At 36.6% G+C, this 19,398-nt stretch overlaps 1 protein-coding gene and 1 pseudogene across 1 annotated transcript in view; one reads left to right on the top strand and one right to left on the bottom strand.

Moving 5' to 3' along the window:
• Window positions 1-451: 451 nt before the first annotated feature.
• The window catches only part of CDC73 (cell division cycle 73), a 90,115-nt gene continuing 71,168 nt past the window's right edge, over window positions 452-19,398 (bottom strand). The window contains exons 14-17 of the mRNA XM_040262898.1: window positions 13,661-13,822; window positions 10,716-10,816; window positions 5,398-5,539; window positions 452-4,489 (exon numbers count right to left, since the gene is read on the bottom strand). Coding sequence (XP_040118832.1) covers window positions 4,453-4,489; window positions 5,398-5,539; window positions 10,716-10,816; window positions 13,661-13,822 — 442 coding nt within the window. The 3' untranslated portion in view covers window positions 452-4,452. The remainder of the gene's footprint in view (window positions 4,490-5,397; window positions 5,540-10,715; window positions 10,817-13,660; window positions 13,823-19,398) is intronic.
• LOC120880410 lies at window positions 15,920-17,107 on the top strand (annotated as a pseudogene).

Genomic DNA, 19,398 nt, shown 5'->3' with positions numbered 1-19,398 from the left:
TTAATTCTATTACAAGGATATAGGAAAAGTGACCATAACCAAGCTGTAAGTTCAGCCAGGCACACAGTTTATTATCTTTATGAAGAACTGAGTCGCTATATTGTTTAACTTATTAACAGAAAAGGTGACTATAAATGTACTTAGTTTTCAAAGTGGAAACTTACATTGCATTTATTTTCCAAGCAGAGGAATACTATGCCTGAAAAAAAATCTCATGAATCACTTATCATCTATATCCTACCCCACACTACAGTTTTTGTCTTCTTGATTGAATGTAATTTTTCTGTCTTCTTGTTTGGTGGGGAGAGAGAGAGAGTGTTATGTGTGTGCATGCATGCATGCATGCATTTGGGGGGGGGAGAGTATTAAAGTACTACAAAACATTTTATTCACAATTAAACCTCAGACTTAAAATCCAGTGAAATTAAATCAGAATGAGTAGAACACTTTATCAGGTTTCGACAAACTCTATTCAAGAACCACTTTGAGAAATAAAAAAAATGATGGATAAATAATCACTTATACTGCCTATACTATGTACATCAACTGCATTACATATGAAGCACTATAATCAAACATGGAGGTTAAACAGCTTTTGTTAAATTTAAAGTGGATAGAAATGAATTCAGTGGCAATATTCTGAGAGGTAGGTAGGTCATTTACTAAAATTTGACATAGTATCACCCCACTTTTTGAACTTCGGCAATAAACCTAGTTTAATTTTACTCACTTAAATGGCACACATTTATAACTCCCAAGATATTATTATAAACACTGCCTAAAATAATACATAAAAAAACAGACCAATAACCTGGAAGTGTTATCACCTATTATCCATTTACTAAATGTAATTCTTTATACATCTATTATACATTTAAATTTCTTTTCTTACTTATTATTCCAACATGTTAATGTAGAAACCATGCTGGGGTCTGGAGTTGGCAATGAGCTGGCAATGTGGCAACGAACTGGCCAGAACACGTAGCACATGGCATTTCAAAATTTCTAATCCAATTCTTAAGTCAAATTCAGTCATTTCTCCCCCTTTCACTTCTAAAGTTAATATGCCATGGTTAGAGTAGTCCATTCCACATCAAAAGAATGCATTTGTAATATTATAAAATATACCACTGGTCTTAAAAAATTTTATAAACTAATTTATAAACTAGTAAGACTCATGGAACAGTTATCTGGAAGAGTGGCAATTTATTCCTGGCCACATATGTATACCCTATCATCACAGCTTCTATTATTAATACCAATAAAATAGAAGTGCTATGTAATAAGAAATATGGCAACTAAATACCCCCCCTCCCCACCTTCCAAAAAAAGAACAATGTCATCACTTTAATTTTATTAGGAGTCACAATATTTTTTATTTAGGAAAAATATTTCCTTCAATGTTCATTAGATAATGAATCTTATTTAAATGAATAATTTACTTTTACTTTTCTGTGTAGACCAATTAAAAAGTATGCCTCTTTCCCTTCATAAGCAAACTCTATTTGTCTAATTCTGCAAGGCAGATAAGAAATTAATACTTTATTTCCTTCTAACTTAAAAATTATGAAATTTTGCTCATTATGAATCAGTTATTTCTTTTGGACTGTTGTCATGCTGCTGTTGAAAGAAAAAGTTAGTAAAGGATGGATACATGGGAAGCAAATCATAAAGTATAAGACTAGTTTATAAGGAAATATATTAAACATTATTTAAATATTAAACAAAATATTTCTACATTAAATAAATAAGACTTGAATTTGTCATGTGGAACCATAGGCCAATACCACCAATAATGGGGACGGTCTAGTGCAAAAGGTGGCCACAAAAGAAAAAAATAAAAACAAAAAAAGGAGGAGATGACACAATATTTAATTGTTTTCATATTTAACCAGTGATTTTCAATCCTTTTTCAACATAAAATTACCTGAAGGACTTTTAAAAAATACTGAACGGGTCTCATCCCAGACAAATAAAATCAGAAACAGGATTTCAGGTAATGGAATTTTTTAAAAGGGCCCCAAGTTATTCTAGTATACAGTCAGAGTTGAGAGCTGCTGATGGAAACCCACAAGCTTCTGATTGTTGCCCGACTCAGAAAGGTATCCTATGAATGAAGAAAAGGAGCTTTATTTTACTGGTGGGACAAGAAATGGGTGTCTCCAGTTACTTGTGGATAAATCAAGCTTACTTACTTATTTCATTTCCATCAAAATATGTGCATAGGACACTTCATTCACTATAATTCTATATTTTTAAGCTCCAAGATCAACTAGAGTCAACGCTTTGTAATAAACCAGTTATACTGAAACTCCATCACTCATTCATGCACAGAACATTTACTGAATGCCTACTATGTGCAAGGCACTGTGACAGGCACTGCTACAGGACCTGGAGTCATGAGAAAGGAAGAGTGATTGGCCAGAAGCTTGGTTGTTTTTTTTTTCCCTTAGAATTCATGGCTATAAAATGAATTCCTTGGACCTAGATAAGGGAATGAATTTTTTAAAAAGGAAAAGAAATTAAGTATGTATTAAAGGTCTGATTTTAAGATACATGAAATAGCATATTTGTACTTTTCCTAATGATTTCCAGAGCCTTTGAATACACGTAAGGCAAATTCAAGATAGAAAAATAAACCCTATTGAAAGTAGATGTTCTGAGTTATAACCACACTCTGTAAAAGTAAATTTCATACATAAGTATAAATACTAAAAATCTTTATAGAAAGGTAGTTCATGTCCACTTGTAGTAGTCTTAACAAGTAATCTTACATTAAAATATTACAGATTCTAGTCCTTGACTATTTCATCATGGAGAAAGTTCATACAATACATAATTTATTTTGAAAACAGACTTATATACTGAGAAATTCTAATGTGAACAAATTTGAGTTTTCTTTTCAAGAAGAAAGGATGCAGAGAAGGTAAGAAGGGGGGCAGGGCACAATCTGTTCAAATCTTATACATATCCTAAATCCTAATAATTTAAAATGCTGACTGCTTCTTTCCTGAAGAACCTAGTAAATCCCATATGAATAAATACTTTTCCTATTCATTACTGACATGGACTTTTGTGGTTACTTAAAAAATAAACAATAAGTGCTTCTCATTTTTATGACAGCATTAGATTTCAAAATGAGGCTAGGTAATGTCAGCTTAACCCAGAAAGGAGATAAACGTGGGGGTAGGGGAAGGATGGGAATGGCATAAGATGAATGATCAGCAACAATTCTAGTGGTAAAAACTCTTTAGGGGAGTAAAGGGTCCAAGCTGCTTTTTAAGGAATAAAGGATGGATCAAGACTCAAGAAAAATGTTCATTCATTGTACCTTGGAGGCAACACTCTGTCTAAAGTACAGAAGTAGTAAAATATTTTACTAAGTTAAAATATAGGTTTTATATTTTATACGATATTGAATACACACATAAAAATACCAGTGTTTTCATCTTGTTTCTGTTCAGACACTTAATTAAGCAAATATGTTCTTTGGTGTCTGGGAGAGTTATCAATATTAAAGATAATGGAAGATAAGAACATGCCTAGAAATAGAAGACTCAAAATCCTATACCATATAAAGGAAGAATTAAAGGTGGACTTATGAGAAAAGATAAAGTTATACTGCAGAAGGACTTATACATTTCTTTCCCCCGAATCATATTCTAGCTCCCAAAATAAAAAGTATTATAGCCTATTAGGTTTTTCATCTTGTGTTTTGAGATTTTTCAAGTGGAAAGATATCACAGATAGAAATATATCACTCTAAGTTTTACAATTACCGAAGTCAGTGAGAAGAATGTACATTCATTCAATGTATTCATTATAAGTAAAGAAGTCTTGAAAAACTGAACAGTTCAACAAAAGCTGAAGAACTGTTCTTGATTTTTCATTATTCCTTTTTAAATAAAGAGAAAGTATAGTACACATACAGGCTGACATTTTGATTCATTCAAAATAGTCACATCCCTTTGCTTGGTTTTTGAAGTTTCAGAGACTAAAATTTAATACCATTCACAAATAGTATTTTCAATAAAAGGAATTAAAGAGCAATGAAAAATCAGAAGCAAGATGGCTTAGAGAGCCTTATAACCTCTACATATACACACATTTGTAACCTGTATTTATTTTCTAGAGAAACAAATTTTAAGTGATGCTAATGTAACCAATGGAGAAAAAACTTCTATCAAAATATACAATTTCCATTACAGACTAGAAGACTAATATTAAAAAAATAGTTATAAGCCAAAAAAGTTTGCTTATATGGATGATAGGCATCATCCCTTTGAAGCATAAATCATCAAATAAGGTTTTATAAAAGATCAATCCGTGACCTTCTTCATTTTTAAGTTCTTGATAAATTCATAAAGCTTCAGTCCCAGTCTTTAGAACATGGTGTATCCACGGTGTTATCGTCTTAATTCAGATTTCCAGAAAAGCAAGAAAACAAGTAACTCAGAATCTCAAGTGAGATTTGTGCTTTACCATGTACCTGAAAAATATTATAATAGGTCATAAGGATTATAGGAATTTTAGAATTTTTAGAATACTACATGTAAAAATAAGTATTGGTATTTTTAAAGCTTAAAATTAGCAGTGGAAAAGGATGTTTTGCTTTCTAAAACGTAGATACTGTAACCTTTGGGAATATAAAGATTTCTGAAGTAAGCCAGAAAAACCATTCATCTTATTAATTTCTACAATGTAAGAGCTTCTGGCTAAGATAATTAATGATTCTCTTTAATAAATTATCAATTACAACCACTGGGTAATCTCAATGATCTCTGTCTCTGAGGAAACACATAATATTTGGTGAGAGACCAAGAAAGTTACAGGCTTTAGAAAGTATCTCAAACGAGAACAGGTTCAGTGGTACTGTGATCATATGCTGTCCTTATTCCAATTATAAAACTGATATTATTGTAAAGGGCTTTAGAAAAAAAACAATTTATAATAGTAATTAAGAGAAATTCAAAAACCAAATTCCTTTCACGAGCTACCAGGTACCCAGACCTCGAGTCAGAAACCTTTCAAAAGGTCCTGTCAAAAAATGACGGGACTGCTTAAAGCCAGTTCCTTGGATAGACAGAAAACAAGGTTCAGAGAAGTCACAGGGCTCATCAGAGCCAAATCGCAAAACCAAGACCAAATCTGAGTCTTTGAACTCAGGTTTAGTGTTCTCCCTACTAAGCTTTAAGCCCTTTCTCCCTTTGTTTCCAAAGTCAATACAACAAAGATACTTTGCTAATTACCTATTTTAGATCAACATCAAATTAGGCAATGTTTGAAAGGGGAGCTGCTGGATATGGTTCACAACTTTAAGGAACCTAAAATACAACTGAGAGACAGGAAAACTACTGCAATAAAGCAGAAGTAAGTACATTTTAGGATCATAATTACCTATCCAATGTTTCCCAGAATCGTAAGAAAACTGGTCTGTCCAGATGACGTTTGTGATAGCTGAGTTCTAATACTGTTACGTCCCATTTCTGAACGTTTGGGTCCAGACGAACTTCATCATATTTGAGATGGAAGGCTTTAACTAGAAGTAGGAGAAATAATGTTCTTTATTCAAACTGCAATCAACATTATAAAAATATTTTATTACGGAATAAAAAACCCAACCACAGACATTAACCAAAAAAACTTAAAGAAAAAAAAGTTCAATCTTTCTTCTACCGAAAAAGCTTCATTACAACCTAAGTGATCTCTAAAATACAGGCTAATATAAGCACTGTAGTATCCCCCAAAACATTTAATTCAACAAAAATTTACTGAGGCTTATACACGCCAGCCACTGGGGACTGCAATGAAGAATGAAGTAAAATAAAATGCGTACGATCCAGTGAAGGACAAGAAGAAAATGCCTACTCACATACAGCATGATAAAGGTAGTAGAATATCACAGAAACACCAGAGAGTAGTTTACCCAGATTATGGGATTCAGAAAAGGCTTGGATAGTTAGGGTGGCGTTAAGAATTAGGCAAACACAGAATAAAAGTGACCCAGTTAACAAAAGAGCATGTTCAAAGAGAAACTGTTTTAGTTTAGAAACTAAAGAAATTTAACAAAGTTGCGTCATGCAAAGTAACACGGGAAATGGATGAAGGATAAGACCACAGAGGTTCAGAGCAATGTTGGTCCTAAAGGCCACATTAAGGAGCTTGCATGGTTGCCTAAGAGATATGACGACCCACTCTGCAAAGTGTTTAGGAGAGACCAGTGATATGGTATAAAACCTACAGGAGAGAGAGACAGATCTGCTCTACTGGGGAGAAGATACACATAAGACAGGAAAGATTCAAGAGGTAATTAGTAAGTGGGACATGGTAAGAAATGATAGGACATGGTAAGAAATGATGAAAAAGGAAGAAGAACTGGAAGGTCTCTAGAGAAGGTGACCGGGAAAGAGATATTTACTTGATATAAAAAGAGTCTAGCAAAGATCCTGAAAAACAGGATTTCAGGCAGAAGCAAGCTAAGAATGCCCTACCCAAGAACAACTCTCTGTAGGCAATGTCCTACGTGTAGATCCTACTCAGCCACAATAAAAAAAAAAAAAAATTCTGAAATTTACTTCAAATGTGATGATAAACCACTGGGTAGTTTGAAGCAAGAAGGTGAAATTATTTTCACTTTCAAACGCTATCTCTGGGGAGATTAGAGACTCTAGGACAAAACTTTCCAACAAATGCATGCTGCCAAGGTTGATAGGTTTTGAGCACGAAACACTGACTCTGAATCTTCCTCCTCGATCATCTATCTGGCTGGACAGATGGCAGTTTATCCCTGCATTCGCAATCAGTTTATCATCAGTGGAGTGTTAGTTTTACTAGTGCACCTGGAGGACGTTTTGCTTTTCTTTCCATTTTTTACTTTTTCTTCCAACATTCAAGATATAAACATTACTATAACCATTATGATCTAGTATTAGGAGTTTCTAAAGAGAAAATGATTGACTGTTAATTGTTTTTAATAGCTCTTTATAGACTGCTTGTTCCATATCATTTGCAGGCTTACTGGCTTTTGATGTTAATAATTAATCAAGGTCTAATTCTTGATTAAAATACAAAATAAACCATTTGTGACCCTCCAACAGCCCAAAAAACACATAAACATTATTGCTAAAGTATTTGCTTTTACACTCTCCTGAGTATATTATTTGCTAAAGTATTTGCTTTTATACTCTCCTCACTGAGTATATTATTTATTTTGAATTTAATTCAAATTAATCAATTTAAACCAGTTCATTAAAGGGGCTGTATGTTATGGATTCAGAAAAGCCATTTTCAAAATACTTATTATATATGGAGAAAATATTTGTTTCTTTAAATTTTTAAATCAAATGAAGTCACTATTCAGTACTCTCTCTACTCTGCTCATTACATGTTTCTGTTTTTTTTGATCTTCTCATTATTTGTTTCAAATCGTTCTTAAAAGTACATGAGTTATAATTTTTTAAATGACTTATTTAAAGTCACAAGGGCCAATAATCCCCTTTACTAATTTCAATAGATTTAGTTTACATAGCATTTATTTTTCAACAGAAAACATAATTTTTAAATTAAAACTGAATATCAGAGTTCAAAAAGTTTATGTTACAAAATGCAGAAACAGTTTCTTTCATCACACAAAGTATCTTATTAGCATGAAGCAATGGTGGCAAGCAAACTTAAACCAAGACATCACCATAAAATATCTTTTTTACTCAGAAAAAGACATAGTTTTTAGGCCTCACCAAAAATGGAAGAAATAAGATTCTTTTATAATTAGACAGTTATCTGGGAGTACTAAAGCAGAACTTTACAAAATTTGTTGTTGTTCATTTTCTGCAAACTGCATGACTGTTGTCAATACATTTTTTGCAGAAACAAAGAAAAGAAACAGAAAAGGTGCTCTTTATATAGCATGTTGGTAGATATATGATGGCATGGAAAATGACAAAGGGGCAGCATAATAGAGAAGATTATTGAATCAGAAAAATTTCTCAATGATAACTAAAAAATTTGAAGAAATTGTCATTTTAAAATCTTGGACTTGAAGCCTAAAAAACAGTATTTTAAAAAATCAGTATCAAGCTCAAATTTCTCATAATTTTGAAAAGATTTTATTTGGCAAAATTTTATAGAGTTTAATATTTAAGATCTTCTCTAAACCTCTGTATTTTATTATGCAGCACAAAGAAAATATATTTTTTTACCAAGTACCCTCAGTTTACCCCTATGCTATACAGATATTATCATTTTCCATGTAGATTGGGGGAAAGGTGAGAAGCTACAACAATCAAGAGTTAATTTACAGCAAGGAGACCAGCTCCTCCCTCCATGGGATTCTCCAGGCAAGAGTACTGGAGTGGGTTGCCATTTCCTTCTCCAGGGAATCTTCCCAACCCAGGGATCGAACCCAGGTCTCTCACACTGTAGACAGACGCTTTACCATCTGAGCCACCAGGGAAGTCCAGCTAAAAGCTAGGAGGTGACATATTTCTAAATTTCTGGCTTATGCAAATTACTAAAAACACTGAGGAAAAGAACAGTCTGGGGAGGATGGAGAACATAAGACAACAGATTCCTGAGAGGAATTCCAGAGGCAGAGCCCGATGCACCCGTGGGACTTCACAGGGAGCCACCTGGTCATCAGTGAGACAGAGAGGCCCAGAACATCAGCCAGAGACATAACTTAGAACTAAGGACAGAGATAGGGACAGGAAGCCACCAGATCTCCTCGAGTGCGTGTCTATAATTAAAGCAGGAGAGAAGTGGGAACACAAAAATGTCACTGATGTCACTGAAAGCCAGAGGAAAAATAACTAAAGTCTGAATAAATGTAACAAGCCCTCAGAAAAGAACATTTTAAGAAGAGGAAATGGATCAAGAGTAATATGATAAGGAGACCAAAAGTAGCAAATATCTGGATCCTGTGGGAGCAGCTCAGTGGGTGAGCAGGTACCACCACAGGTGCCTGCGATCAAACAGAAAGCCGGACAACTGTTTTAAAGGCTTGGCTGTGGAGGAAAAGGAGAGGAAGCTAGAAGAAAAGGTGAGGGAAGAGGAAAGGGTTTTTTCCCATGTGTTTTAGATGGAAGGGCAAGAGTACTTTCATTTTAAATGCTGGTTAAGTAAAGAAGGAAGGTTTACGAGAAAGAGTAATTCATGGAAGAAAATCATAATTGTTCATTTTAAAAAAAATCTCTAAGTCCTTATCTAAATTTCTGAAGACTAATGATCTGAACAAAACCCAATTAAAAGTTATGTTCTTAATGAAATTTGGCGAGTATCTTTATCTTCAAGACATTCTGATCATTGTTTATTACAGTACTAGTCAACAAGGCAAGCAAGTAGGTAAAACACAACAAAACTAGTGTTCAGTGACATTTTGCTTTCATTAAAATTCCCACTCTCTCTGTATCTTTGACTTCTATTTATCAAATCTGTGCATTACTCAGGTTTTAGAAATAACAAAATAAACTGTAATCATATTAGCATTCACTTTAAAAACTAAATGAAGGTAGGAGAATAATGATTAAAAGCTTTCAAGCTTAGGCAGTTTTTGGCCTAAAAGAATGGTGGCACCACTGACAAAAACTAAACTGCTTTATTTAAAACAACAAACAGCTGGATTTCACAGTAGCACAATCTACATTCAAAATAACTAAAGTTGTTATTTCTAACAAACATACTTGTTTATGAGGATGCTTTTTAAAACACGATTTTATTACTGATACTAACTTCACTGGGTACTCAAATTAAATAATAATTTGAATATCCGTACGTATAAAAGGGCTTCCCTGGTGGCTTCAATGGTAAAGAATCTGCCTACAATGCAGGAGACGCAGGTTCAATCTCTGTGTCAGGAAGATCCCCTAGAGAAGAAATTGGCAACCTACTCCAGTACCCTTGCCTAAACAATTCCATAGACAAGAGAAGCCTGACAGGCTACAGTTCATGGAATTGCTATTCAGTCAGACTTTAATTCTTCTTCTTTTGGTGTATTAATAATGCCAAAATATGACCAATAAAAGATATGATACATGAAATCTACACATTTAACAGGTGTCTACAAAATGGTTCCCAATGCCGTGCTCCTTTCTGTGCTGACGACATGAGAGTCAATGAGTCAGACCACACTGCTCACATCCTAGAAACGGCATGACAGCCACGGAGGACTTACAATACAGATATAAAAATGAGGTCAGGTCAAGCAACAAACGTTACCATGAGATCACCAGGAGGAAGTAATGGCTACTTCCAGGATGGTCAGAGGGAGCTCCCTAAAGGAGAGAGTAATTGGCTGAGACCTGAACAAACAGAAAAGGGCCAATTCTGCTGCAACCATTTCAGACAGCAGGAACAGCAGCCAACAGTCAAGTGGCATTGTTAGTTCAGCAAAAGTCAGCCTATTTAAAGACTGGCGATCAATTCTACATGTATGTACATGCAACAGGATTAATGATTTCTAAGCAATCTACAAAGTAATTATTAATGTTGAAACACAGGCAATAATTCACTTTTAGATATAAATACACAGAAAATATTAATATTCCAAAAAAGACTTTTAAAATATTTTACAGGTGTTTAAAAGTAAAAATATATGGTACTTAATAAGAATCCTTTGATATACACATCACATGTGCAGAACCATAGATGGCTTTCTCTTAAAATAATAAAGCAAAAACATTTCTACATTAGATAGGCAGTAAAAATAAAGAGAATCTTACTTTTAGCAAATATGTCAACTGGTGATCCATCAGGCAAAAGCCACGGCCAACCTTTGAACTGCCACGCAGGACCCTGCACAAAAACTGCTACGACCCGGTCCCTGTTAGCGGAGAAGAGGAAGGGGAGAGCGGAAACTGAGTGGCTCAGGCATTCTCAGTTACTACAACCCTTAGGGAAAGAGTCTCACCATCACTCCCACAGTGGAGTCTCCTGTCCACACGTCTGTGAGGGGAAACACAGTGCTGCAGGTCCACCATTCTCTTTATGTTATAGCAATAGAGTGCGTTAACGACTGCTCCACTCCCCATATATTGTTTTTAACACCTAAGTCATTTAAACATAATTACATGCACAGTCCTTACAGGAGATCCTTTTAGCCTTTTATCTCTGCCCGATCTATTAATTAGTGGGCCTATTTTTCTAATGTAATAGGGAACAATAGTGTATCTGTTAATTGAAAAAGTTAGTTTTAAAATCATTTACAATTCAAACGCATCTTAAATGTTTAATTAAAAATATCATAAATTACAGTATTTCACTATTTTGAATTCACTATTCACTAAAGCTCCAACACCTTAGTTTGAGTTCTTCTGATTATCTGGAAAATAATCTGAGTACAGAAACCACCTAAACTTTTTCAATTGTTTTACAACTATTTCACTCACTCTGAATTCTCTACTTTGTGTGTATGTGCACACACACGCTAAAGCAACTTGTTTTTCCCAGACATTTAACTTCCTTTTCCTAAAAAAGCACAAATCTCTTTCTGGGGCCTTACATTTCATTAGTTTACAAAATATTAATTAACTTGAGATATTACAATAAAAACAACTACCACAAACAGTTTAAGCCTACAACTAAAGAAGTGGAAACAATTTGGGAGAATGGCATTGAAACATGTATAATATCATGTAAGAATCGAAATGCCAGTCTATGTCTGATGCAGGATATGACACGCTTGGGGCTGACGCGCGGAGATGACCCAGAGAGATGTTGTGGGGAGGGGGGTGGGAGGGGGGCTCATGTTTGGGAACGCATGTACACCTGTGGTGGATTCATGTCAATCTATGCCAAAACCAATACAGAATTGTAAAGTAAAAATTAAAAATAAATAAATAAATTTAAAAAAAAAATAAAGTTATTAAACAGTAAAAAAAAAAAAAAAAAAGAAGTGGAAACAAAGTCATAACAGTAACAATAATAACCAACATGGTAAGATTTACTACAAGCATTCACTATGTGCCAGTGCTGGTCTACACAGCCTACTCATGTCTACACATTTAAACTTCAAAATAATCCTGTAAAGTAATCTATTACCCCTATTTTACAGAACAGCAGAGTATGCTGGAGACCAGGAGGCAGGAAGTGGGGAGGGAGGAAGAGCGTGGAGAAGAGGAGGGTGTGAACAGAGCGAGGGGAGAACCAATGACTGACCTTAGGCACCTGTCATGCTATCGTCCTATATGGGGACTGATAAATCATGACAACAGCCAACTCACTGTTATACTGGAAACCAGTTTTGACCTCATGACTCCCTTAAAGGGCCCTGGGAATGCCCAGGGGACCACAGACCATACTGTGATAATCACTGCATTAGATGGAGACTTTACGCATCCAAGAGAATATTAAGCCAAGGTTACCTTCAAGTTAAAGACCTACAACAACACAGTCACTGTGAAAAGCCACAGCTTAAAATTCTTAACAGCTCAAAATCTCTTACGGTTAAAATTAAATCTTAAATTAAAAATTTCATAGGATATATGCTCCACACTACCTAAACCATCTTTGGGAATGGAGCACACTATTAAATAGCCTCTCAATTTTATGATGTAACTTGCAGCACACACTAGTTGAAGGACAAAGGTGCCTGCCAAACAAAAGGGAATTTGTCAGATAGAGGTCACCCAGATCCTTCTGTGTCTCACAGGGTCAGCAGGGAAGCAGGATAATAAAAATACTACTCCCAGTGAATTCCCAAAAGGACAATTAACAGAGAAGAGAAGAAGAAAGGTAAGGAAAATACTTCCCCTAGGTTATGACACTGATGGCCAGGGCCCAAGCTAATATACAAAAGCAGTACAATGCACAGTGATGGCACCTGCACACACTGCATGACTGCTTCCTGCAAATCTGTGCAAACGTACAAATGACATAACTTTCTACTTATTACAAGTTTTAACCGTACCTGAAATTCTCATCTTATACTTCATATGTAACTCAAAGTATCTCTGTTAGGTACTAGGACAGAATTCTAATACGAGAGCCCTTGAGTCTTCACTAAAATTTTTAACATACTAGTATTCTCACTGGCTTGATTTTCTAATATCTGAAGACTAATGAGTACGTCAAAGGTAAATTTCAGCTAATGAGTCAATGTGTTACACTCTCTGTATCAGAGAAATGCACACTCAGACTATGTATTTTTATTCTGGCTTAGATTAATGAAATAATTTAAGGTAATTCATTTATCTGAATATATAGGCACTTTGCTCAATATTTTATTAAAGGATATTTTAATTCAATAAAAGAGCTGAACTGGGATGATGATGTTATTATTTTCATTAAATTATCCCCTCACAATAAAAGTAACAATGCTTTCACTTACCATTTCTTTACCAAGGAAAATTAGAATTCTCCAGATCAAAAATCTAAAATATAGGCTCTCTAAAACATTAGTCTACTTGAAAGTTTTGGTCCAAAAGCTGATCCAGAATAAGTGGACAAGTGGAAAAACTTTTTGCTGTTTTCCACAAGTTTTTGCTTCTTCTTATAGACGTCCAAATTATATTTACTTAATATTAGAACGTTAATATTATTGAGGACTAAATCAGATACTAACATAGGTTTCAAGGATAGAATTCAGTATCTCGAATTCATGATAAAATTTGGTATTTGTTAATTACACAACAAATGAAGGACTATGTAAAAGCATCAATTAACTCACCAGTCCTGAGGCATTAGTTTAAGGGGCTGGTCGACTACTCTGTAAGGAACTGTGACACTAATGGCAGTGCCCCCCGGTTGCATCTGGTCTTTTCTTCTCTGAATTAGAGTTTCATTTTCTCGTTGGCAGCCTTGCTTCTTCTTTTCATCTGATGGAACAAATCTTTTAAAAAATAAGAGACAAAATGATTCCACAACAATCTTAAATGAGAAAAGAAACTGTACTTTGAAATTACTTTTAAAATGATAGTTTTAAACCAAAAATTATTTTAAAAATAAACTCACTCTGCATATACAGAATATGGGTCTTTCCTTTGCACACCAAACAGAAGTCAAGCTCACTTACGTGAGAAGTCGCTGTGTGCGAATCTCACACTCAGACGCAATTTGTGTGTGTTAGTGTGACACTTAGCATTCCTGATGGTTCCATACACAACCACACTAATCCTTGATTTCTCAAATGCTAAGAAAAGGGAAATTTTACTATAAATCAAAGATCACTTGAAATGGAGCCAATGTGGCTAGATATAGACAGGTGATTCAATCCATCAAGGAGTGTCACCAAATACCCCTTTCCACAAGGTAACCACCACGCCCACCAAGATACAGAACATGTGCAACAGACCAGAGAAATTTCCTCCTGCACCCTTCAGTAATCTCTACACTTCTTCCCCAACAGGCAACCACACAACTCTGCTTTCCATCACCACAGGTGACTTCTAGGAATTCTACATATGGAATCACACAAGAATGTACTCTTCCATCTGGCTCCTTTCATTCAATCTAACGTTTCTGACATTTATCCATGCTGAGGGGCACCCTGGTAGTTCATTCTTTTTTACTGTTGAGCAAAATTCTATTGTATGAATCTGACACAACCTGTTTATACATTCTACTATAAACACTCTGGTATAAGCCTTTTTACAGACATATGTTTTCACTTCATTCTCTTACATAAATACCTATGAGTGGAACTGTTGGATCACAGGGTATGTTTAACTTTAAAAGAAATTGTCAGAAAGTTTTTCAATGTGGAATAAATTATAAAGAACATTCTAAAGGCATCTCTGAGCTAGCTAGCAAGAAGTAAAGAATTCTTGGGCCAGAGAACTGAGTAAAGAATGGAACTCAGAAAGATCAGGATAACACTGCAGACTTCAACCCATGGAAGGCAGTGGCAAACTAATTAAACTTAAGTTTTGTCTCTTACTTTATTTCACTAGACTCTTGGAAGAGAAAACAAATCCCATATTCTGCTCAAGGTAGAGAATCTAACAGAAATTCCTTCTTTCATAAAGTTAGGACTCTGGGGGTTCAATATAATGTAAACCAGAAATAAACCTACTGCTCACCCGTTTTCCTGACCTCATCTCAGCCCTAACCAACACCCTGACAACTGAAAGAAAAATCAAATCTCAGAATTTAAATTGGACCTCATTTGGATTTAAAGCAAAAATTAACAACCCTGACCACAGTGGTTGGTTCAGAAATACACCTGTTACACTGTATAAGCCAGGCAAACAGGATTTAATCACAAGATTTTTGCTGGAATTACTGGGAAATGAGCAGTCTCTTTGTGGTGACTGGTAACTTGGAGTTTCTGATAAGTCATCTTTGTCCCTGAAGAAGAACCTGCCTAAGAGATGAAGACACCAACTCCTGCTTATTTCATTTAGCACTGAATTCAACTGTGTCAGAAGCCAGGACTTTTCAGTTATGCTGAGCCAATTATTTTTACAATAAAGCTACTTTGAGTTGATTTTTAATACTTAACACAAAAAATTATCTAACAAAAAGAACCAGAACTGCACAACTGACTGGACGGATATCTGCAATATGGAGAAATATTCTGACATCCACCGACTCTACCATTATTTATTTATTCCACTTAACATTCTATGACTATGAAGGAGTATGGGTAATATGATTAAAGTCACCACTGTTTAAACAAGTAACAAATCTCTAAAATAATTTCCTTAGTATAATATAAAATGCAAATGAGATATCATTACACAAATTCCAGATTTTAAGTCTATATATTTTGAAAAATGAACAATTTCATCAGTATTTCCCAGATTAAAAATACAGTTTTTCTTTCTTCTAAATAAAAGAAGTTGAAATTTGCGGGGAAAAAAAAATCAGCAATATCTGGTGTTAAAAAAAACCTCAAACTGAGAATTTAACGTGAAGCTATCGATGTTGGATTAGCTATGCCACCAGGTGCTTATCAAATGCAAAAGCAAATCTTCGCCTGCCAGCCATGAACTCCACGCACTTCAACAAGGGGCTCTCGCACAGGCTCTCGGCCAAGGTCAAGAACCAGCTCTAGTCCAAAGATGACCCTGGAGGAGGTAGAGCTCCGAAGCTGGATTGAGGACTGACCGACCTCTTCATCAACCCGGACTTCCAGAAGGGTCTGAAGGACGGGATCATCCTGTACACATGCATGAATAAACTGCAGCTGGGCTCAATCCCTAAGACCAACCGCTCCACGCAGAAGTGGCACCAGCTAGAAAACCTCTCCAACTTCATCAAGGCCACGGTCAGCTACGGCATGAACCCTGTCGACCTGTTTGAAGCTAACGACCTGTTTGAAAGCAGGAACTTGATGCAGGTGTAGGTGTCTCTTTCTTGCCCTGGCTAGGAAGGCCAAGACAAAGGGGATGCAGAGCAGCATAGACATTGGCATCAAATACTTGGAGAAGTAGGGGTGAGACTCTGATGATGCCACCATGAAGGTGGTCCAGTGCGTCACTGGGTTCCTGATGGGTTCCTGATGGGCACCAACAAATGTGTCAGTCAGTCGGGCATGACCGCTTCTGGCACCAGATTCCATCTGTATGGCCCCCAAAACCATATCCTGCCCCATGGACCACTTGACCATCAGCCTCCAGATGAGCACAAACAAGTTTGACAGCCAGGTGGGCACGACGGCTCCAGGGACCTGGTGGCACATTTTCAACACAAAGCTGGGGACAGACAAATGTGACAATTCCTCCATGTCCCTGCAGATGGGCTACACGCAGGGAGCCAAACAAAGTGGTCAGGTCTTTGGCCTGGGCCAGCAGATATATGACCCCAAGTACTGCCCTCAAGGCCCAGTGGCCGATGGGGCTCCAGCAACTGCCGGAGAAGGCCAGGCCCAGGGGAGCCCTCAGAGTGCCCCCTCTACTACAGGAAGAGGCGGGCTCCTGAGACACCCATGTGGGTTGTCTTCCCACATCATTGCCCTATATGGGTTTTCCTGTTTTTTGTCTTGTTTTTCTACATGTCAGAGTGTTGCCAGTTAAGAGTCTGGGGGAAAGGGGTAAAGGCCATACCCAGATGCATGTGGGGTGGAGGTCTCTACCAGGGCAGCTCCAGGCATCAGGTTTCCCAGCAGACTTTGGGCAAACTTGTTAGGCTAGGGGGGAAAAGAAACCGAGGCAGGGAGGGGAACTGGCCCTGAGTAGTTTCCGGTTACATCTACCCCACTTTTTCCTGCCAATCAGTCTGTGGTTTCTGTACCCACAGAAGTTTCAGACAGTTTTAGTGAAATGAAAATACTTTGTTCAGGGGAGTATGTGTGTGTGTGTGTGTTGGAGGCGGAAGCAGGGGGGCAGTGGATGCTGAGAGAAGGTAAGGCCATAGTCCCAAAATATTTTATATCTCATCGATTTCCCGAGGACTCTCAAACCACCAATCCTGGCCCCTCCCAGGGGACTAGTGGGGACACTGAGGCCCAGGCAGGACAGTGGAGTTCTGAGTGCTTGAGACAAAGCCAGCCCCCGCTCCCCTCACTCCCCCACCAAGTACTGCATAGGGACCCCCACCCAGAGGGCCCCACAGGGATCAGCCCCTGCCCAGGAGCCCTGGGACCAAGACATAATGTAAAAATACCAACTGTGGACCAAAGGAAATTAAATCTCTTTTTTTTGGTGCGGGGGCGGGGGGAGGGGGGGTACAGCGGGAGCAAATCTTCATTCAGGAACTCAAAGAATTTCTACAAGAAAAAATTCCAAGGAGAATGAACAGAAATTACAAAATGAAAACAAAGAAAACCACTAAATGAACAGTTAAGAGAAAAAAGAAAAACCCCTTAAAACACAAGGAAACAAGGTATCATGAATGAAACAACAGATAAAAGAAAGCGATTAGTAACAACTTCCAATGATGCAGCTATCGAAGACCAAACTTGTGAAACAAGCCTCCAAGTATGTAGAGGGAGAAAGAAATTATTGAAAAAAGGCAAAGGGGAGCGAAGGAGCACCAAAGATTTGAAAAAGAACTAAACAGAACCTCTAAAATAGAAACAGTAAGACATCTGAATTTTAAAATGAAATGAATAGACAACATCACACTAGGAGATAGCCAAAGGGAACAGACAACTAGAAGTTAAAATCTTCAGAAATGATCAAGGATGCAGGTGACAGAGAAACAAAAGGAAAGCAGAACTGTATAACAGACATAGATGATGAAATGAGAAAGTCTACAGTATGTCTCATTTAAGTTCCAGAAAGAAGAGAGGAGAAAAAAGGGAAGAAGGGAAAACAAACGGATAATGTCTAAAGTGCTAAGAGCCAAGACTTTGTGAACTGATGAAAAGCACAGATCCACAGATTCAACTCTGATGAATCCCAAGGAGGGATATGTAAGAAATCTACACCTAAGTATAGTAGATAAACAAATTTACAATGACCTTTAACAAGATAAAGCAGATATCCTTTCAAATACTGATTATCACAGCTGACCTCTGATCATCAAAAAGTAAGCTATTACAAAGATGATGCAATAACATCTTCAGTGTCATAAATCAATTCCTATATAGTTTTCCAAAGTGGCTGAAGCATTCTGCACTGCTGTGGCAGCTGGGTACGTGAAGCATTCATGGTCCAGTGTGAGCTTAGGACTGCTCTCCTGCCCGCTCTTTCCCAGGCCTTAAGTAGTCCCCCATAAACATGTGCTGAACAGTGTTTGACTGATCCAAGGGGAACTCTCAGTCTATCCCTGGAGCACTCCCTCTGTGTAATCTTTCCCCGCTGGAACTCTGCCCTATGTGAGGACTGTCATAGCCAAAATCACAAGCACCATCCAATCAGTTTATTTTAAATAAGCTCATGGGCCCAGTGAAACTTCTCTCAAGATCATGTTCATAAATGTCAAAGCACTTCTTAATACTTCCATAATAGAACCTTGATTTTGTTACTTAGAATGTTAAAGGTGAGGGCAGGATTTATTTTGCCTCATTTCATTTACTTACTGAAGGGCTAGAAAACTGAAGAATCCTCAGTTTACATGAAACCAAACAGAATCTATGCCAACATGAGCTATGGGATACAGCCAGTACTATAATTGTGTGGAGGAGGTTTCAATTATGCATTAATTACATAGCAAAGTCTCAAGCTGACTCAAGCTGTAGGGGAGATGTCAGTTGCAATGAGGTGTTCAACAATGAAGGGAGTGTTTTAAACTCAGAAGAAAAATTAGGCATGATCTATCCAAAGAAGGTAGTCTGTTAAAATTGTTTGCTTTCTTGGTAGGAAGGCTAAAGAGAAAGATGTTAAAATTTAGTTTGTGACTTCTATGTACTACTTACTACTTTTATTATAATATTTTAATTATTATCAAATCTATTTCAAGAGGTGGGCAAAAACAATTATGTTTCATATTTGCCCAGCTGTAGACTTAGCAGCAGCAGTAGATTACTTAAGGAACTGTAGATTATTTAGTAATACACAGCACTGTCTCAATATTAAACTC

The sequence above is a fragment of the Oryx dammah genome, unplaced genomic scaffold (genome assembly GCF_014754425.2).
Source record: "Oryx dammah isolate SB20612 unplaced genomic scaffold, SCBI_Odam_1.1 HiC_scaffold_21, whole genome shotgun sequence".
Lineage (NCBI taxonomy): Eukaryota > Metazoa > Chordata > Mammalia > Artiodactyla > Bovidae > Oryx > Oryx dammah.
This window is presented reverse-complemented; position numbering and strand designations above follow the sequence as displayed.